This window comes from Neofelis nebulosa, chromosome 7 (genome assembly GCF_028018385.1).
Source record: "Neofelis nebulosa isolate mNeoNeb1 chromosome 7, mNeoNeb1.pri, whole genome shotgun sequence".
In the NCBI taxonomy this organism is placed as follows: domain Eukaryota; kingdom Metazoa; phylum Chordata; class Mammalia; order Carnivora; family Felidae; genus Neofelis; species Neofelis nebulosa.
The window spans coordinates 63,945,178-63,967,883 of record NC_080788.1 but is presented as its reverse complement, the minus strand read 5'-3'; the positions used below and the strand labels follow the sequence as shown (position 1 = coordinate 63,967,883).

The 22,706-nt window shown below is 38.8% G+C and overlaps 1 protein-coding gene and 1 long non-coding RNA gene across 4 annotated transcripts in view; one reads left to right on the top strand and one right to left on the bottom strand.

The window, feature by feature from the left end:
* The window catches only part of FSIP1 (fibrous sheath interacting protein 1), a 197,624-nt gene that overhangs the window by 161,784 nt on the left and 13,134 nt on the right, over nucleotides 1-22,706 (bottom strand). For all 3 annotated transcript variants that reach the window (XM_058738238.1, XM_058738237.1, XM_058738239.1), the window contains exons 4-5: nucleotides 18,880-19,034; nucleotides 17,431-17,524 (exon numbers count right to left, since the gene is read on the bottom strand). In XM_058738238.1, coding sequence (XP_058594221.1) covers nucleotides 17,431-17,524; nucleotides 18,880-19,034 — 249 coding nt within the window. The remainder of the gene's footprint in view (nucleotides 1-17,430; nucleotides 17,525-18,879; nucleotides 19,035-22,706) is intronic.
* Nucleotides 1,625-22,618, top strand: LOC131516773 (uncharacterized). Its single transcript, XR_009264227.1, has 3 exons — nucleotides 1,625-1,753; nucleotides 5,659-5,819; nucleotides 22,490-22,618. It is a non-coding gene; the product is annotated as an uncharacterized LOC131516773 (long non-coding RNA).

Below are 22,706 nucleotides of genomic sequence, written 5' to 3'. Positions count from 1 at the left end.
AGGGAAGGCAAGGCAAGGCAAGGCAAGGCAAGGCAAGGCAAGGCAAGGCAAGGCAAGGCAAGGCAAGACAAGACAAGACAAGACAAGACAGAGAAGGCCACACAAGACCAGACAAGACCAGACCAGCTCTAGACATCTTACACTTTTCACAAATACTAACTCAATTGAATTACAAACCTAAATGTAAAATACACAACTACAAAACTTCTAAAAGAAAATATAGGAGAAAAAGCCATGTGATCTTGGGTTTGGGGATATGTTTTCATATATAACACCAAAAGTATGATACATGAAAGAACAAAATTGATATATTGAACTTCGTTAAATTAAAAACTTCTGCTCTACCTAAGACACTGTAAAGAGAATGAAACAACTAGCCACAGGCTTAAAGAAATTATTTACAAAACACATATCCAAAATATACAAAGCACTTAAAAAGAAGAAAACAGTAATCCCATTTTTTCAACTTTTTTAACAGTTATTTATTATTGAGAGACAGAGACAGCACGCAAGCAGGGGAGGTGCAGAAAGAGAGGGAAACACAGAATCTGAAGTGGGCTCCAGGCTCTGAGCTGTCAGCACAGAGCCCGACATGGGGCTCGAACTCACGAACCATGAGATCATGACCTGAGCCGAAGTCGACGCTTAATGGACTGAGTCACCCAGGAGCCCCACAATAATCCAATTTTTTAAATGGGCAAAATATCTGAACAGACAACTCAGTAAAGAAAATATACAAATAGCAAATAAGCATCTGGAAAGATACCATCATTTGTCATTAGGGAAATGCAAATTAAAACAACAATAAGATACTACTATCTACCTATTAGAATGGCTAACATACAAAAAACAATACTGATTGCTGCCAAGGATGCAAAGCAACAGGAACTCTCATTGTTTGCAGATAGGAATATAAAACTGTACAGCTAACTTGAAAGACAGGCAGTGTCTTTCAAAGTCAAACAGTGTTACTATATGTTTCAACAATCCTGCTCCTAGATATTTACCTAAATGGAAATTTTACGTCCACAAAAATACATGCATACCATGTGTAAAGCAGTTTTATTCATAATCACCAAAAACTGGAAGCAATCAAGACGCCTTTCAATAGGTGAAGGTATAAGCAAACTGTGGTACATCCATAAAATGAAATACTATTCAGGGACAAAGAAAGTAAGCAGCTCTCAAGCCACAAAAAGACATCAGATGAATCTTAAATGCAGAGTGCTAAGAGAAAGAACCCAATCTGAAAAGGCTACGTGCTGTATGATTCTAATTACATACCATTCTGGAAAAGGCAAACTACAGAGGCAGTGAAAAGACCAGAATGGCTAGGGGCGCAGGGGCAGGAGGGAGAGTTGAATGGGAAGTCACACCGGGGATTTTTCACAGGGGTAAAACTGTTCTGCATGATAGTCTAATACTGTTTACATGACACCGCACATTTGACAACCTATAACTTCACAGCACAAAGAGTGAATCTTAAGGCATGAAAGTTTTCAAACTATTATTAGAATGTGAATTAGAATTAGAATTCTTATTAGATGTCATAGAATCCCAGGATGGAATGTAGAATGTGACCAAACAATCTAAGTATGTTACAAATCTCTGAAGCGATCTCACTGGAGGGGGCAGAGGAAAAAGGCGTTCACCTTGAGTAACTTTGGAAATGAGTGGAGTCTGCAAGCCTAAAGGCAGTAGAGATGGCACCTGAGCACTGGACTCCAGCTGATTGTTTCCTATAGGGGTACAGGTGAACAGTTTTGATATGACTACACGTATCGTAGAAGTGAGCAATGGGTGAATGAAGGGCCAATGGTGAGAGCCAGGTTTCTCCTTGTTGGGAGTGGAGATTACAGGTAATGAAGGGGAAATGGCTAGAATGATTCATGTGGTAAAATAATAAAGTCGGAGATCTCAGTATAAACTCATGTTTAGCTTAACATAGATACAGATGGTTACACATAGAAATATTTAGGGGCGACTGGGGGGCTCAGTCGCTTAAGTGTCCAACTCTTGATTTCGGCTCAGGTCTTGATCTCATAGTCATACCACACTGGGCGTGGAGCCAGACTGGGATTCTCTCTCTTCCTTCTCTCTCTGCCCCTCCCCTGCTCATTCTCCCCCCCACCTCAAAAAAGTAGTTTATAAAAAAAAGTACTATTTAAAAATAATGCAGGGGTGCCTGGGTGGCTCAGTCGGTTGGGCGTCCGACTTCCGCTCAGGTCACGATCTCGCAGTTTGTGAGTTCGAGCCCCACGTCAGGCTCTGTGCTGACAGCTCAGAGCCTAGAGCCTGCTTGGGATTCTGTGTCTCCCTCTCTCTCTCTTCCCCTCCCGCACTCACACTCTGTCTCTCTCTCCTTCAAAACTAAATAAACATTAAAAAAAAAATTATAAATAATGCATACAACAGGTTAGTATACCCACAAATATTTCCTTTCTCAGAGGCTCAGAATCAGTGACTCCCCCCTAGAAACAAGCACACCCAGAATCCAGATCTTGGTATCTAATATCTTTCTCCAGTCAGAGGAACCAGGGCCCCTTGAAGAGACAAGTGATTCTAGGTCTCAGATAGGAAATACACAAGCTGAGTCTGGTGCATCCTGTAGTGCCAGAAAGTAAGGAAGTGTTCAACAACAACAAAACAAAACCCACAGTTGTTGAAGGCACATCAAAGGGACACAGGAGTCAACTGAAAGAGCTCCCAATGACCAAAGCTGGAAAAATTTGAGCAGCAAAATAAAGTAATATTAGATTAAAATCCAGTGTATAAAATAAATATCCACAAGTCTATATTGATATAAATAAAGGATTGAATAAACAGATACATGGGAAGAAAAGACAAATCTCCCATGCAGAATAATTCAAAATAATTTATGTAAATACTCTGCCTTCAAGGAGGTGAAGCATAACTGCCCACCTCTCAAGTAAGGGCTGTGCACAGTAACTTCCTTCCAAAGAAGACAGGATGGAAAGGGGGAAAAATTGAAGAACTTCACAGTGGAGAACTCTAACAAACACCTCTTCAGCCAGGTGATCAAAGTTAACATCAACAGTGATGAGTCATGTTGACAGTTATGATGTGATGAAATGGAAATGGCATTTTAACTCTATAGTCTTCCAAGAACATACAACCCTAGTCAACCATAAGAAAAGCATGGATAAATTGCAATTTCTGGAAATTCCACATAATACTCGATCAGTACTCCTCATAACTGTCAAAGTCATCAAAAACAAGGAAAGTCAGGGGGTGCCTGGGTGATTCAGTCAATTAAGCATCCAACTCGATTTCAGCTCAGGTCATGATCCTGAGGTTTGTCGGTTCAAGCCTCACATCAGGCTCTGTGCTGATGGTGCAAGACTGCTTGAGATTCTCTTTCTCTCCCTCTGTTTCTACCCCACACTCACTCGCTCACTCTCTCTCTTGCTCAAAATAAATAAATAAAGCTTAAAAAAAAAAAAAAAAAAACCAAGGGAAGTCTGAGAAAGGGCACAGCCAAGAGTAGCCTAGGGAGACAGGAGGACTAAATGCAATGTGCTATCCTGGATGGCCCCTGGAGCAGAAGAAAAAACATTGGGTAAACACTAAAGTCTGAATAAAGTGTGGGTTTTAGTTAATAATAATGTATCAATATTGGTTCATTAATTATAACAAACGTACCATACTCTGGTAATAATAGGGGAAACTGGCTGCACGTATATGGGAAATCGTTATACTACCATCCTAATTTCTCTGTAAATCTAAAACTGTGCTAAAATAAAAAGTTAATTTTAAAAAAGAAAACATTTTAGATTAAAAGGAGAGAAGGAAAACACAAATGAAATTAGAAATAAGAATACGTTGGGGCGCCTGGGTGGCGCAGTCGGTTGAGCGTCCGACTTCAGCCAGGTCACGATCTCGCGGTCCGTGAGTTCGAGCCCCGCGTCAGGCTCTGGGCTGATGGCTCGGAGCCTGGAGCCTGTTTCCGATTCTGTGTCTCCCTCTCTCTCTCTCTGCCCCTCCCCCGTTCATGCTCTGTCTCTCTCTGTCCCAAAAATAAATAAAAAACATTGGAAAAAAAATTAAAAAAAAAAAAGAAATAAGAATACGGAACGTAATAAACAAGGAGAATTAATCTTTTAAAATACTATACGAAATTTTTTTTAGTAAAATGTTAAATCTTGGTGAAATGGATATTTTGGAATCTCCCAGACATGGATGTATTGCCAGAATTGACTCAGAAGATGAGAAAAGTGAAATATAATAGTAAATATGAAAGAAGCTAAGAAAAGAGTCAGTGAATTGCCTCCAAGAATTATTTGAACCAGATGGTTTTTCCAGTGAAATCTTTCAAGTTTTTAGGGAACAGATAATCCCCATGTTATATAAACTATTTCAAAGCATAGAAATAAATGAACATCCAGCCCCAATCATTTTATGAAGTGAACATAACCTAACAAAGCATAGGCACACACCTCCTAACCCCACCTCTAACATCAACCCCATAACACACGTGCACATGGACACGGACACACACACACACACACAGAAAATCTCATTATAAATCTCATAAATACAGACGTGAAAATTCTGAATAAATTCAGCCATTGAAATCTGGTACTAAATTAAAAGAATAATCCTCTCTAACCAAGAAACACTGACCCAGAAATAAAAGACTTTCCTAGCATTTAAATACATTGATTTTTAAACATTAGTGTGTCAAGACAGAAAAATTTTATGATTGTTTAAATAGATAATAAAAGGCATTCATAAATTTCAACACTAAGTCTTCATGAAGTTATCAGAATAGGAATAATTATTGAAAAGGACACAAAAATTCATACACTTTCCAGGTGATCATAAACTAACAAGACTCAAAGCAAACAACTAAAGATAATTAGAATTGATCAGGTAATTTAATTATCACTGAGAGCCAGAAGAGATCAATGTCCCAACTCAAGCAGTCAGGCAGAAGAGGGCAAATCCTTCCTTCATCCATCTTTGAGTTCTATTCAGACCTTCAACAGATCGGCTGATGCCCACCCACACTGGGGAGGGTAATGTACACAACTCAGTCTACCAGTTCAAATGCTAGTCTCTCCTGGAAACATCCTGGATGATACACCCAGAAATAATGCTTAACCCAGACATCTAGGTATCCCATGATCCAGTCAAGTTGACACATAAAATTAACCATCACAAAGACTGGATGGATGATGAAACCATTAATCCAGATAGAAGAAACATACAAAAGGAGGAACAGATTTCAACACTAGGAAGTAAGGGAGAGGGGAGAAGAAAAAGAGGAAAGCCAGAAGGAAATAACGATACCAGTAAAAATGTTACGGGTCCATGACTGGCTATCTGTGCCAGATGCTACAGAGAGGTCACAGAGGATAAAAATTGGAAATATGCCACCAGGTTTAGAATCTAAGAGGACTCCTGATGAGGTAGTTTCTGTTGTGTGAAAGGAGAAAATACAGACCACCGAGGAGTTGAGAAGTAAATGGAAATTGACCAGGTAGCCCCAGTAGGTGTGGATTATTCTTTCAAGAAGTCTGACCTTTAAGGAGAGGATGGAAAGTGAGTGGTACCTGTTTGGGAGCAGGGTGAAGAACCCAGGGAGGAGGTTCTATCTGTATCTTTGGCTGGTTTGATGGCTCTTTTCTGTTTTAGGACCAGAAGATTCAAACATAGTAAACTGAGACAGAGAAGGAGAGATAGAAGCTCTACGTGAGACACAGAATGATGGATGGATCAGGAGCCAGGGGCAGAGTGAAAGGGATGGGACATCGTTGACCTTGGCCTTGGAGAACAACACCTTGTCTCACTCTGAGGTAAGAAATATGGGGGATGGAGTATAGTCAGAGTGCACTTTAGGGACAGAAGGATAGAATGTGAAAGGGATTCCCACCGAGGTGATTGTTTTCTCTGGACAGTAAGCAGGCCAAAGTGAAGGACTTGCAGAAGACAGTAGGAGGTTAAACAACCAGAATAATTTGCAATAGCCACTTTGGAGAATGCAAAAGACATCAGTAGGCAATACTGAGACTGTAGCAGAGGTTAAAAGCCAAAACTCCTTAGCTATACTGGTTAACGCAAGTGATTTTCTCCCTCAATCCTCTGCAAATCACAGCTGGAGAATTTTCTTAGAATATTCAGTGTTAACACCCACGAGCAGAAGTAGCATATACCTGTATTTCACAGAAAATCACAGAGGTATTTACCGGCCATTAGAAGCCTGATTGATTAAGATGCCACTGTTGTTGTGCTTACATGCACTTACAAATTTGGAGCTGGAAACACAAGAGGTCAGGGTAACAAAGGAAGGTAACAAAGGAAGAAGGAATGACCTCCATTAAAAACACTGATGAGGAACAATCCTATCACTGCCTCAGAGAGTACGAACTCTATCTCTATCCATCAGAGAAATTCTAAAAACTAAGGGGAAACTCCGAGTATGATACAGTTTTGATTTTCACCAGAGTTCTCTACAAAAATGTAAAAGCAGTCCCTCAAAAATGGGGTGGAAAGACTTGTAAAATATTTCCAAGATCTCTAACAAGTGCAATATTGTCTACTTATTGTCTACTTCAAACAGTACTTAAACTTGAAGTTATTAACTCTGGATTATAGAGTCAAAATGTGATAAAAAAAAAAATCTAATGTGGTTTTTATCTTTCTCTTGGCATCAAGGCCCCACTTGTGTTTAGTACCTATCAATAAAACTAAATATACAACTCAACAATAAGTATCTTTTCATTTGTTTTGCTGTTGGTTCTTTGTGATGTTAGCAGGAGGCTAGGATGTATTTGGTGTTTGGGGAGCTGGAAAACAGGTTGGAAATTGTCATTGTTCCACCTGCCCAAAGTCCCTCAAATTACTCTTAAATAAAAGGCTAAGCAAATGACTAGGGAGACAAGGAAGAAAGCACCCTACTCATCCTAGGGTGCCTGGGTGGCTCAGTCGGTTAAGATCTGACTTGTGATTTTAGCTCAGGTCATGATCCCATGATTGTGAGATCAAGCCCCATGTCAGGCTCTGCCCTGAATGTGGAGCCTGCTTGAGATTCTCTCTCTCTCTCTCTCTCTCTCTCTCTCTCTCTCTCTCTCTCTCTCTCTCTCTCTCTCACTGCTCCTGCCCACCAAAAGAATAATAAAAATTTTTAAAAAGAACACTCATCCTAAGAATTTCTCCCTTTTTCCAAAGGGAAAAGAGGCAGAAAGGAGGTTTGGGTATGTTTGTAGATACGTGTTTAAAGTTCAAGTTTAAATCAGTCTGGCTCTAAAGTCCACTCTTTTAAAGTGCATATTTTAACTAGATGCTGCCACCTACTGGATAATTTACAAGGGTTTGTGCTTTCCCGGTAACAAAGAAAAACTTATGGAGGGGAACAGGGCAAAAGAATTGAATTGTTTTCATAGAAACATTTTACTTGAAAACTTACAGCTATATATAGGCTTGATCAAAGTAATTATTTGTTTCAATTTTATATTTTTAATTAAGAGAGATAGCCAAAGTTCAGTGAATAACATGGGAAAGAAACTAATCTCAAAATAGAACAGATGTAGGTAGTTTTGCACCACTTTACAATACGTGGCTATGTTGTAATAGCAGGAATTTGAAACTGTAAAATCACTGCTATGTGGTCAAATTGGACTCTCGCATTTCTCTTCATTTCTTTCATACGTGCAGTGAAAATATTCTACTAATAATACCTTTCTTAAACAGGATTCCAAAAATTTCCTCTTCTAGAATGAAGTAATAACCATGTTATGTAAAATATGAAGAAAAAGCATGTAATCAGGCTAATGATGCAGTCCAAAGTAAATATCTCCTATGGTTTTTAAGATAGTTAGAAATCAAATCGATATGTGACTGTTACACTTATGCCTAGGATGCAAAAAAAAAAAAAAAAAAAAAAAAAAACAGGAAATTTCATTAAGGAATCTGCCTTCTAAAAAAGACCAGTCACCAAAAAAGCAAAAAGAATCTACTTAAATCTCAAGAGCCAGGAACACAGTAATATCATCTCTTCACTGGTGCACTAGTCCGGCGTGATCTCAAGACAGTAAGTAGCAAGAGTGAAAAGAAATAGACATTTGGTTCACCTAATAGTATCTTTTATTCCCATTTCCTTTTACATCAACCCTACTTTTGCATCTCATCTTCTCTGAGCACGATAAACACTGCCAGTACACAATAATTGACTAAGAATTCAAAATCTAAGAACTGAAACTCTAACATGATAATGTTTAAACCAGTGGTTCTCCCTGAACATAGGTTTCAGGTCCCTGGTAACTCCAGTTTTCAGCTCATAAAATCCAATTAATTTCCATGTCAGAACATTAGTACTAATCTAACATCACTGTAAATGTTTGCAGGGCCTATACTAGTCATGTGACTCCAGAGACGTGAGCTCTATAGGTTTAAGCCAAATGTACATGGCATGAGCTTTAAAAACAAAACATATTTGGTGGGGCACCTGGGTGGCTCGGCTGGGTAAGCGTCTCTTTGTTTCAGCTCAGGTCATGATCTCACAGCTCACAGGATCGAGCCCCACATTGGGCTCCAGGCTGACAGAGTGGAGCCTGCTTGGGATTCTCTCTCTGCCCTACCCCCGCTCACTTGGTCACGTTCTCTCTTTCAAAATAAAACAAACTTTCAAAAAAATGAAATGTATTTGATAGTTCTGCTTTAATTCTGAAGAAAAGACAACAGGGCACCTGGGTAGCTCAGTCAGTTGTGTGTCTAACTCTTGATTTCGACTCAGGTCATGATCTCATGGTTCATGAGTTCAAGCCCCACATCAGGCTCTGCATTGACAGCACGGAGCCTGCTTGGTATTCCATCTCCCTCTCTCTCTGCCCCTCCCCTGCTTGCTCTCTATATCTCTATCAACATAAATAAAAAAATAAACTTAAAAAAATAAAAAATGAAGAAAAGACAACTGATAACAAAAGTCTTGCCCTGCAGGGCCAAAAGTTCCTTTAATAGTGAACTCTATGCCTGAAAGGTTAACGTCAAAAGACCCCCTTACTATTTTACAGTCCCTGCTCTGGAGTCAACCACAGGAGGTACATATGCCTCTTAGAAATGCCCCATCCATTAGAGAAATCAGCATTTAGCTCCAGCTTTCTGAAATATAGATGCTGAGATACTGTAACATCCAGTTCTTTATTTGGAAGTCCATGTTCTTTATTTGGAAGTCCTGAGTCTATGAAGATACAGAATTACTGACAGACGTGAAGGAAAATATAAGAAATTGTACTTTTCAAGACAGGTTATATTCACATCATAGCCTTCAGACACTGAAGGGAGTAAAACAGCATTCTATAAATAGCCATAACCTTAGAGGTGCTTTGCAGTCTTTCTTCTTAGTGTACTCACAACTGAACAACTCTCAACGAGAAAAACAGGCTTAAGAAAAGCATGTTCTTGCAAAAAAACTTCCCGAAAAAGACCATATACCTGCCCTAATAAAATGTATTATAAAGCTACAGTAGTAAGAACAGTGCAATGCTAACATTAGAACAGATAGGAATATTATAATGGAAGACAATAGAAATTTTGGAAACAAGCCCAATTCATGATAAAGTTAGCATTCCAAATAAATGAGGGAATGATGGATTATGCAGTAAAAGGTACTGAGGTAACCAGTGTTAAAATCAAAAACAAATAGAGAGAAACCTTAGAAATGATCTGAGCAGACAACACCAGTTTAGTCATACAAACAAAACGTAATTTAGCTTCTTTTGCAAGAGTAACTTGACCTGGATCATCTCTTGCTTAGGCCTCTAGAAATCATAAGTAAAACTTAGTGTCTTCCAAAATTGATATGAAGTAACCATTCTGCTTTATAACAAAATACTCCTGAGCCTCAGTCCATGTTTTGGCTTCAGTGTTCCCAGTTTGCAAGCTGACTTTTTTCATGTGTGCATGATAAACTTCTAATTACTACCGTGGTGACTCTTTGATTTTATTTCTGTTATTTGTGATCTTTTGATGCTAGCTAACAAACTGGGGGTGGGCGGGTGGGGGGAACCACCAAATCAACTCTCTACCTCATATATGACAACAAAATGAGTTCAAAGTAGACTAATATTTTAATTTTCATAAAACAATAACTGTACTAAAGGAAAACACAGATACACTTTTATGTCATCTTACACCGGAAAAGGACTTTTTAAGCGGAACAACAGTCAAGGATAAAAGAAAAGAAATGACTGGGGTGCCTGGGTGGCTCAGTCGGTTAAGCTTCGGCTTAACTTTGGCTCAGGTCTTGATCTCATGGTTCATGAGTTTGAGCCCCATGCCGGGCTCTGTGCTGACAGCTCAGAGCCTGGAGCCTGCTTCAGATTCTGTGTCTCCCTTTCTCTGTGCACCTCCCCCACTCATATTCTGTCTCTCTCTCTCTCTCTCTCTCTCTCAAAAATAAATAAACATTAAAATTTTAAAAAGAAAAAAATGACTGATTTAGCTAACTAAAAAAATATTCAGTTTGGGAGAGCAAGAAATACCACAAAACTAAAAATAAATTAGAAATAATGTTTTTTATATTTATGACTGTCAAATATTAGTATTCTTGATATGTAAAGTAGTCCTTCTAAACAATAAAAAGGAATACTTCATTTCATAAAAGAACAATTAATTCACAAAATGGCTAAAAGAATACTCAACCTCCTTGATTATCACAGAGGTATAAATTGTGACTCCATTTTAAAAAAAGCTTTAAAACAACTATTAAACCCATTGTTATCATGGGTATACAAAAACAATTCTCAGATACAATATTTGATTTGTATTTGGTACAATGTTTGTCTAAATTGGTAAAACCTTTTAATAAGTCAATATGAATAAAAATCTAGGGACACCTGGGTGGCTCCGTTGGTTGAGCATCTGACTTCAGCTCGGGTCATGATCTCGCTGTCCGTGAGTTCAAGCCCTGCGTCAGGCTCTGGGCTGACAGCTCGGAGCCTGGAGCCTGTTTCAGATTCTGTGTCTCCCTCTCTCTTTGCCCCTTCCCCACTCATGCGCTCTCTCTCTCTCTCTCTCTCTCTCTCTCTCTGTCAAAAATAAATAAACATTAAAAAAATTAAAAATATTTTTATATATGGATACAATTTTTAAAAGGCCCAAGCCCTTTGACTAAGTGATTTCTCTTTGAAGATGTATTCATTTCCTGTAGCTACTGTCGCAGTTTAACACAAACTTGGTCACTTAAAACAACAGAAATTTATTCTCTCACAGTTCTAGAGGCCATTAGTCCAAAGTCAAGGTGTCGGTAGAGCCACACTCTCTCCAGGGGCCCTCAGTGAGATTTCATTCCTTGCCTCTCCCAGTGTCTGGTGGCTGCCATCATCACCTTGGCTGTAGGCCACACCACTCCAATCCCTGCCTCAATCTTCATGTGGCTTCTCTTCTGTGTGCCTCTTCTCCCTCTGCCTCTCTCTTATGAGGATACCTATGATGGATACCTATGAGCTCATGTAGAGCTCTCTTCCATATTCCAGGATTATGTCCTCATCTTAAGATCCTTAACTTAATCACATCTGCAATGACCCTTTTTCCAAATAGGGTAACATTCACAGCTTCTAGGAATGTGACATGGATATCTCTTGGGAGGCATTTTTTCTTTTTCAACCTAGTTGTCAACCTAATTTTTCTTTTTTTTTCTTTTTTTTTTTTTTTTTTTTTTTGCTTTTGTCCTTTTCTTTTTTTTTTTTTTAAGAGAGAGTGTGAGAGTACTAGCAGGGGAGGGGGCAAAGGAAGAGAGAGAGAATCTTAAGCAGGCTCTAACTCAGCAAGAAGTGAGACTGGGGCTTGATCCCACAACCCTGGGATCATGACCTGAGCTAAAATCAAGAGGTGGACACTCAACCGACTGAGCCACCCAGGTTCCCCACAACCTAGCTTCTCAATTACCACAGAAGGTAACAATGGAATAATTACTTAAGGATGTTATTGCAGCATTATGTATAACTGAAAAAAATTGAAAAAAAAGAAATAACCTAAATGTTTAATAGCAGAATTTTAGTTAAATAAATTATGGCACATCTATGTAGGGAATTAATATACAGTCATTAAAGATAATGCTGACACAGTATAAGGAATATAGTCAATGACATTGTAATAGTGACGTGTCAGATCAGATGGTAGCTATACTTGTGGTGAACTCAGAATAATGTAGGGAGCACCTAAGTGCCTCAGTTGGTTAAGCGTCCGACTTTTGATTTTGGCTCAGGTCATGATCTCGTGGTTGGTGAGATCAAGCCCTGTGTCAGACGCACATCATCTGAACAAAGCAACCTGGGATTCTCTCTCTCCCTCTCCCTCTGTCCCTCCCCTGCTCATTCTCTCTCTCAAAATAATCTTTAAAAAAAAATAATAATGTATAGACATGTTGAATCGCTATGTTGTACATCTGAAATGAATGTAACATTGTATCAACTATACTCAAAATTTATTTTTTATTTTTCTTAACGTTTATTTACTTATTTTGAGAGACAGAAAGCATGAGAAGGGGAGGGGCAGAGATAGAGGTAAAGAGAGAATCCCAATCAGGCCTCGTGCTGTCAGCACAGAGCCCAACACGGGGCTGGATCTCACTAACCATGACACCATGACCGGAGTTGAAATCAAGAAATCAGACGCTCAACTGACTGAGCCACCCAGGCTCCCCGACTCAAATTTTTTTTTTTCAACGTTTTTTATTTATTTTTGGGACAGAGAGAGACAGAGCATGAACGGGGGAGGGGCAGAGAGAGAGGGAGACACAGAATCGGAAACAGGCTCCAGGCTCCGAGCCATCAGCCCAGAGCCTGACGCGGGGCTCGAACTCACGGACCGCGAGATCGTGACCTGGCTGAAGTCGGACGCTCAACCGACTGCGCCACCCAGGCGCCCCTCAAATTTTTTTTTTAAATGCTGATGCAAATCATTCCAGTTATCTATTGTTACATGAAAAAAAATCACCCAAAATTTAGGGTCATACAGTAATAATTATTGCAGGCAAGATCAACTAACGGATACTAACATTAATGGACAACAGTTTGAGGAAAGATATTTGCATAAAGTATCTCGCCCATGATATTTATTAATTATAAAAGGAAAATTAGTAACTTTACAATAGAGAAACATGGCAGACACTACCTTAACCAAGTTTTCAAGGTTAATATCACCAGTAACATCAGAACTTAACCTTAGGGACCCTGAGCGTGACTGATCGAGAGCCCATAACTTCTGGGGTATTCTTGCCAAAAATGCATTAACTCTATCTAATCAAGGGAAAACATCAGACAAACTGAAACTGAAGGATATTTTAAAAAATAGCTGACCATTACTCTCCAAATGCATCAAGACCATGAGAGACAGGGAAAGATCGAGGAACTGTCACAAATTAGAATAACTAAGAAAGAGACTTAGAAAGAGAGAGACTAAGAAAGAAAAGAGACTAAGAAAACATGACAACCAAGCACAAAAGGGGATCCTGGGTTGGATACTAGAAAATAAAAAGGAAAAACCGGTGAAATTTTAAGAGGGTCTGTAGTTTAATAGAATTATATGAATGTTAACTTAATGTTGATCACTGTAAAGTCAACCCTTGAACAACATGGGGGTGAGGGGTGCCAAATCCCCATGTAGTTGAAAATCCATGCATAACTTTTGACTTCCCAAAGACTCTACTAATGGCCTACTGAGTTTTTTTGTTTGTTTAAATATTTATTTATTTTTGAGACAGAGAGAGACAGAGCATAAGCATAGAGACACAAGAAGACACAGAATCTGCAGCAGGCTCCAGGCTCTGAGCCATTAGCACAGAGCCCAATGTGGGGCTTGAACTCACGAGCCATGAGATCATGACCTGAACCAAAGTCGGACACTTAACACTTAACCAAAGCCACCCAGGCGCCCCATAATGGCCTACTGTTAACCAGAAGCCTTACCAATAATGTAAACAGTCGATTAACATACACTTTGTATGTTAAACATATTATATCTTGTATTCTTAAATAGATTAAGCTAGAGAAAAGAAAATGTTATTAAGAAAATCGTAAGAGGGGCGCCTGGGTGGCTCAGTCGGTTAAGTAACCAACTTCAGCTCAGGTCATGATCTCACGGTTCATGGGTTCCAGTCCCGCATTGGGCTCTGTGCTGACAGCTCAGAGCCTGAAGCCTGCTTTGAACTCTGTTTCTCCCTCTCTCTCTGCCCCTCTCCTGCTCACACCCTGTGTCCCACCCTCTCTCTCAAAAATAGACATTAAAAGCACTTTTTTTAAAGAAAAGAAAATTATAAGAGACAATGCATTTATAGTACTGTGCTGTAAAGAGTCCACATATAAATGGACCCACGAAGTTCAAACCCATGTTTCTCAAAGGCCAACTGTACTACGGTTACACAAGATACTAACATCAGGGGAGGCTGGGTAAAGAGCAAACAGGAACTCTATGTACTATTTTGAAATTTTGCTGTAAGTTTAACATTATTCCACAACAAAAAGTGAAAAGAAAAAGAAAAAAAACAAAAACAAAAAAACTTAGTGGCACAAAACAGTGACCATTTTATTATGCTTATGATTCTGTGGGTCAGTAATATGAGGGACACACCAGGAATGATATGCCCCTGCTCCACCATGAAGGAGGCCTCAGCTCGGGGGCTGCACTGGGCTGGAGATGTCTGTGGCAGCTCACCTGAGACCATGTGTCTGGCCTTGGCTATCCTCTATATGACATTTGTTAGGAATGCAATGGCCAAGGTGGCTCCTTCTTTCACATCTCTGGTGCCGGCACTGAGATGCTGACCAGTCAGTGTATCGGTTTCCAGGGGCCGCTGTAACAAGTAACTGTGGAATGGATGGCTGAAAACAATAGCAATTTATTCTCTCCCAGTTCTAGAAGCTAGACATCTGGAATGATGATGTCCGCAAGGCCATGCCCCTCTGAAGTCTCTAGGGAAGAATCCTTCCTTGCTTCTTCCCAGCTTCTGGTGGCTCCCAACGACCTCTGCCATTCCTTGGCTTGTAACTACATCATTCTAAGCTCTGCCTTTATCTTCACATCACCTTCCTCTTAACCACGTCATTGTGTCTCTGTGTCTTCTTTTCTTACAAGAACACCAAACTTCAGCTTTAGGGCCCACCTAATCCAGTAAGATCTCATCTTAACTAATCACATCTGTAAAGATTCTATTTCCTTTTGTTTGTTTGTTTATCTATTTATTTTTGAGAGACAGAGAGAGAGAGAGAGAGAGAGAGAGAGAGAGAGCGAGCACGAGTGGGGGAGGGGCAGAGAGAGAGAGAATCCCAAGCAGGCTCCTGTCAGCGCAGAGCCTGACATGGGGCTCAATCTCAGGACCCATGAGATCATGACCTAAGCTGAAATTAAGAGTCAGATGCTTAACCAACTGAGCCACCCAGGCACCCCTGCAAAGATTCTATTTCTAAATAAGGTCACATACTGAGGCTCCAGGTAGACGTGAGTTCTGGTAGAACACTACTGAACTCACTGTAGGTCAGAACTGGCCAGTATCACATCCTCTGGGTAGACTTCATATGGCTTGTTTGGACTTTCTCACAGCATGGCAGCTTCAGGGTAGTCTGACTCCTTACAGGATGGCTGGCTTTCCTCTGAGTGGGCCTTCTAAAAAGAGAAGCCGAAACTGCCAGTCCTTTAACGGCAAGGGCTGGAACGGGTGGTGTAGGATTACTTCTGCTGTAATCTATCAGTCAACGTAGTCCTAGCCCAGCCCAGACTGAAAATACAGGAAGAAAGAGATCCCATCCCTATCAAGGACTGGAATGAACATCATAGAGGGAAGGAACTATGGCAAACATCTTGGAAACAAACTATCACACAGTTCTGTCCTTACTGACAGCTAAGGGTGCCCATGAGATAAAAATTAGTAGGAAACAGATTACAAAACACCATACATATAATTTGATCTCATTTTTATTTTTAAAATATATATAGATATCTGCATGGAAAATGTCTCAAAAGATAAAGAGTAAACAAAAATATTAATAATGATTATCTCTGCAAGTTAAGAATTAAGGTGATTTTTTTTCTTCCAGTTTATCAATATTTTCTAATACAGATTATGCATGTATTATTTCTATAACCAAATAGAAGAAGTAGAAAGTAAATGATCTGTTATTTTAATAGGCAAATCATTTTGGGGGGTTTTTTTAATGCCTTTTATTTATTTTCGAGAGAGAGAGCATGAGTGGGGGAGGGAATGAGAGGGGAAACAGGATCCAAAGCAGGCTCTGTTCTGACAGCAGTGAGCCCATGTGGGGCTCGAACTCATGAAGCTTCCTGAGCCAAAGTCAGACACTCAACCAACTGAGTCACCCAAGCGCCCTTAGTTTTTGGTGTTTCAATTAGGATATATAAATGGTAAATTTCAACAAAGCCAATCTAGATATACATCTGTCTAGGAGAAACTCAGATTCATTTTTTTTTTAAGTCCTTAGTCATAGAAAGGACAACCCAGATAGGGCACCCACTTCCTGGACAGAAACATTTGGTGCATTCTAAATCCAAATCCCTTGGGCCCAAGCAGCTTTTGAGCTCTCACCGCTGGGTCCAGAAAGAAACAAACCTCAAGGAATTTCATTCACATCAAAACTCATGCTAACCAGCAGCAATAGTCTGAGTCAGGTTCTTGAGGCTCTGCAATGTTAGACACTCACTTTGCAAAAGACAGATGGATCCCAGGAGTCTCAGAGAAATCAGGGGCCCCTGCTTAGAGTCAGTTTTACCCCCCAACAGTATTGGATAACCACTTACGTGATGCAGGCTGAAGGATTTCCAAAGCGTCCTGCCAAAAACCTAGCAACTACTTCCCAATCCCCCAAATTTTCACCACTGTATAAGGAAGCTAAAGGCTACATGACTCTATCACACTTCTTTGGATGAAGAAGGAGGAAGAGAAGATAAAGGAGGAGGAGAAGGAGGAGGAGGAAAGGAAGAATGATAAATATACATACACACAGATGGCAAATTAGAAATATGCATAATGATTTGGCTGGTCTCAAAAACAAGACTGGAAGAGAACAGGAAATAGGACGGATTTTTATGAAAGGGATGGCAGAAGCCTGAGTGACACATCGTGGGAGGATTCTAGGCAGTTAGGAGACTGCATAGACTGGGTGTCTAGAGGCCTCTTAGAGGCACAGGAAGTAAAGGCAAAGACATATTGTGTCTATTTCCCAATTTTTCACTGCCCTGTCCCCCTCACTCTTGGACAGGTACAAACCCGAGAAGCCTCTGAAACTTACCAATGCTCAGGAAAGTTCCATATAATCCTACCTAATGTGATCATTTCCCATAGAGAAGAGTTAAACTCACAAAGAAAAAGAAAGAATAACTTAACTGGGATTTTTACTTTAATTCAAATATTCTATGACTCTGAGATTTAAAAAAAAAAAAAAGATAAATTTTACTCACCGACAGTTTCTTCTGATGCAGCAGTCAAAGCTAGAAACTTTTTTGTATTTTCCATCTCCTCATTACTTTGCAAAGCTTCACTAGTTTTTACAGACTAATAAAAGAGAAACAAGGAAAAGAAGGCAACTACACTTTTCGATATTTTGCACAGTTTCAACATGGATTACAAATTGTGTCATTTGTAATTCCACAATTGACCTGAACAAAAAGGGACAGGTCATTTTTATCTCTTTAAATAGGAAATCTATTAATATCCCTGTTCGCACAAATTCTAGCAATGAATAGTCCCAAACAGAGTTGTAATATATGTCTATCATTATATAATCATTATCTCACTTAAATCTTCTTCAGCTTCTGTTTAATATTTCCATAACTAATGAGTAGCCTAAAGGTCCATCATTAAATTATAGTTTCAGACATTTCAGGATTGATACTATATTTTATTATGGGTCCAATTATTATTCCTGTTTCCAAACAAGTAAAACTTTGTTTTGAGATTCAACAGGAATAAGTGATAGGCTAACTTTTTATGACAAATTTATACAAATCGTTTCTCTAGTTTAAATCACTGCATTGTGTATGGTGCTTTCTACTCCATGGTCTTCCTGGGAATCTTGTAAAAATGTATTCTTCCTCACTTCATTATTAATGCAGAGCATCATCTAGGAAATGTCCTTGAAGTCAGTCGACTGAGGAAGGAAGAATTTATCACAAACAACTCATCTGTTATTACAGTGCTGCTTACCTAAAAGTGCTCTCCTTTACGGGACAAAGTTCAAATATGAACCAATGGCTAAACATCAAGTCAGAGCAAATATATGGTCAACTTCCACCCCTCAATACTACAGAGAATAAAGGTCCAAGAAGGCCAAGGAAAGTTAATCGAGCACTAGAGATGTACTGAGACAGAAGCAAATAGAGCATGGTCACAGACCACAAGCACTTTACAGCTTCTAAGAGATCTTGACCAGCATGTGAAACAGTGAACACCCCACTTCTTGGTCACAAAAGTTTACTTAAAAAATAATGGCGACCAGGGGGTTAAATTTGTGTATATTTATGTGTTTATCTCCAAACCGTAAGCTTGCTGAAGAAGCAGCAAACAGACTTGATGAAAGTAGGGACCACATCACTTTCTGCTCCAGAAACGGAGGAACCCCACCCTGATACTGGTAAGAGAGGTCTGCTGTGCTGCCCATGGAAAATAAACATGGCAGTGTGGTGCCTGAAATCTGGAATTCTGCAAAGTTACCTTGTCTAGTTCCAGAAAACGATCTCCCTCACCTCCCCCCCAACACACACACACATACATATACACACCACCATCCTACTTCTACAAAATAAATCAATAAAGGCAGACCACATTAATACTACCACAGTCCATGCTTTTCTTACTCATCTTAGAGGAAATTATTTCTTCCACATCAGCAATGGTGAGACAACTCTTACCTTAAGTTCTTCCCACAGCTTTATTCTCAGGTCTAGACCTTGCTTCTTAATTTCTTTTTCTCTGTATTGTTTCTTCACCAATATTTTATCAAGCCTCTTCATCTTCTGAATAGCATCTTGAAGTTGAGAATCTAATTCTTTTAATTCAGGTTCATCTGTATTGTGTTGAAAGTAGGAATGAGCTTGAAGTTTAGTACCACCAGAAAGTTTTGTTTTGTTTTTACTGTTTGTTCTTTCATTCAACAAATGTTTACGGCTGGTGAGAATAACTGACATATTTTACAAGGTGCTTTCACACATATTTTTTCATATGATTATCGAACAACCTATGAAACATAATTATCTAACAACCCGGTTTTACAGCTAAAATAACTATCTTTTCTTTTTTTTCCTTTTTGAAATTTTTTTTGAGTATAGTTGACACGCAATGCTACAGTTTCAGGTGTATAACACAGTGATTCAACAACTCTGTAACAGGCTATGCTCACCACAAGTATAACTACCGTCTGTCACCATACAATGCTGTTACAGTGTCATTGACTATACTCCATATGCTGTGCCCTTTATCCCCATGACTTAATAATTTCATAATTGGAAGCCTGTATCTCCCACTCCCCTTCACCCATTTTGCCCACTCCCTAACCCCCTGTTTCTGACAACCATCACTTTGTTCTCTGTATTTACAGGTCTCATTCTGCTTTTTTGTTTGTTTGTTTGTTCATTTTTGGTTTTGGGGATTGCACATATAAGTGAAATCATATGGTATTTGTCTTTCTCAGTCTGACTTGTTTCAATTAGCATAATACCCTCTAGGTCCATCCATATTGTCACAAATTATAAGATCTCATCATTTTATGGCTGCCTTATGTTCCTGTGTGTGTGTGTGTGTGTGTGTGTGTGAGAGAGAGAGAGAGAGAGAGAGAGAGAGAGAGAATGTATACAACATCTTCTTTATCCATTTATCTATTGATGGACACTTGACTTGCTTCCATATCTTGGCTATTGTAAATAACACTACAATAAATATAGGTGTGTGTATATCTTTTCAAATTAACATTTTCATTTTCTTTGGGTAAATACCCAGTACTAGAATTCCCGGATCATATGGTATTTCTATTTTTAATTTTCTAAAAAAATCCTCCATACTGTTTTCTACAGTAGCTGTACCAATTTATGTTCACACCAACAGTACACAAGGGTTCCTTTTTCTCCACATCCCCGCCAACACTTGGAAATAACTCTGTTCTTTCAAATAGCTAATAAATTATGGTATTGAACTCATAGGTGGGTCTTACCTCATTTTCAATCCCAAAATATTTCTCCTTCATTCTGGTATACCTTCTATATTCATAAGTAAGGAATAAGGAATAAGACAAAGACCCTATCCTAAAACTGCTTCAGACTAAAAGAGAAGGCATGTAGCTATTTGTGAAACTGATGTAGTAAAATGTAACGTCAAGAAATGAAATGATTCCAACACAGAGAAACAAATTCAGAAAAGTACTCTATGTAACTAGACAGCTTTTATCTATGCCCCTCCCATTTGTTCTATATTTTTTTTTTGAAGTACCTAAAAATGGATAATTGGTAGTAACTTATTTAAAGCTAAGGGCTCTTTAGAACTTTCTTCACTCAAGTTTTAACTTATGATTAATGATAATGTTAATAGCAGCTAACATTTATAGAATTATCTGATATGCTCAGTGTTACGGGCTTTATTTACAGGCATTGTGTCATTTAATCCTCATCATAATCCTGTAAGGTAGTATAGTTATAGTCCCATTTTACAAATTAGTAAACTGAGAATAATTTGTAACTGAGTTACATACACGTCCAAGATGATATAAATAGTAAATGGCAGGGCCAGTTTCTACCCAGATCTGTCTGATTTGAGAGTCAAAACTCTTCACCACCAGGTAATATGTCCTCTGTGAAGTCTGATGAAAGATGTTAATCTGGCAATGAGCATAAATGCTCAAATACTGAAGTCTCAGCCACTCCAGTTAACAAGTGGCATATTACGCTAAGAAAGACCAAATTTTGCGACTTTTTAAAATCCAAAGAGTCCAGTGTGTTTCCCTATAATGTACATCACTTCCTCTTCAAGGAAAAGGGGATATTTTCAGAAGGGAACTAGCTTATCCAAAAAGGATACTGATCTTATTGATAAGGAGGCTCTAGAGATCTTGTTGCTTACATATTTCAAATGCAACAGCCTTTAGTTATAATTCCCAAATGCCAACCTTGCACTCCATACACAGAGGTGGTCTATACAGCAGACATCTGGAAGTAACTCATGCAGTTCCAAAACAGTATAAATAAGTTCAGTGTAAACTGGGCCAATAGCTAATCGCAACTATAATGCCTCATTTCCTGATAACTATAATCCTGAGTCACCAGGCCCAATTTTGAGAGCACAACTCATCCTAAATATACTCTTAAGTCACCATTTCTCAAAGTTTATGACCTCAGCTTCCCTTTACAACCTTAAACATTATTGAGAACCCAAAGTAGCTTTTATGTTATATCTTTTGATAATTACCATATCAGAAATCAAAACTGAAAAATATATATTTATTTATTCATTTAAAAATAATAAACATGTTATTAGTAATTACATGCTAACATAAATATAACATTTTTTATGACAAATAAGTATAGACTCCAAAAAAATTAAGAAGGGCATTGTTTTAAATTTTTAATATCTAGCTGAACAGAAAACAGTTGGATTCTTATATCTGCTTGTATAATCTATTGCAATCTCTTGTTTCAGTTAGAATGTATGAAGAAAATCAGGCCTCATACAAATATGTATTTGGAAAGGGGAGGAGAAATTTAATAATCTTCTCAGATAATTGTGGATATTCTTCTTTGATACTACATCAAAACTCGACAAGGGGTAGTTTCTTAAAGAGTGGTTGTAATGTGAAATACGTAACTCTATCAGTGAGCTTTTTGTATTTGTTCCATTAAAATCCATGCATCTATCATTTGTGCTGAATGGATCTTTTACCCTTCATTGGTCATTTGGAAAATAGTGGTTCACTGACTTATGCAGACCTTCAAAATGTTAACACGTTTCAGGATACAGCATTTTTAAAAAACCACATTTGTTCATACTGCCATCAAATTTTATCGGAAAAGTCTAAGTCTTGGAAAGCTGTCAATCTCACAGTGGCATACACAAGTTTTCCAAAATTCTAATTTTCACTTGAAAGTCCAAATTTTATCACTGACGAAAGATACTGTCAAATATCTTCCTTGAAATGACACGCTCACTTCATCTTCAAAAAAAAAAAAAAATGACTTCCAAATACACAAGTCTGAATGATACTAGTTGGTCCGTCAGTCATTCTTTCACGTAAGAATGATGCTCCGTTAAAAAGCGGCCAGTTCGGTTCTCGACTTAAACTATCATACGAGTACTATTCCTCAACACAAACTTCCCATTTTGGTGTAGAGCAGAGTTGCTATATACATAACTCCCATTTTACCTCACAGGCAATTAAACAGATGTGTATTTCAAGTCCAGGTTTCATGAGATTAACGATTTCTACTGCTCCACCAAAGATGTTCTTGAGTGACACAGGCTATTTCTTTTCCCTCCCAGTGGCTGGTCACGAAGAACACAATGACCGACTAGTACAATGTGATACGCTGCCTGGATTCGTGCTAACACAGGAGCAATTTTACTCACCGTCGCTTTTGTGCCGTCACCGCAAATGTCCGTGTAGTGGGCGGAAAGGCAGGTATCATTATTTCAGTATTACGATGAATTATATTACTGATATATCAGTATTATGATGAAAGAAGTTTTTACTTTGCAA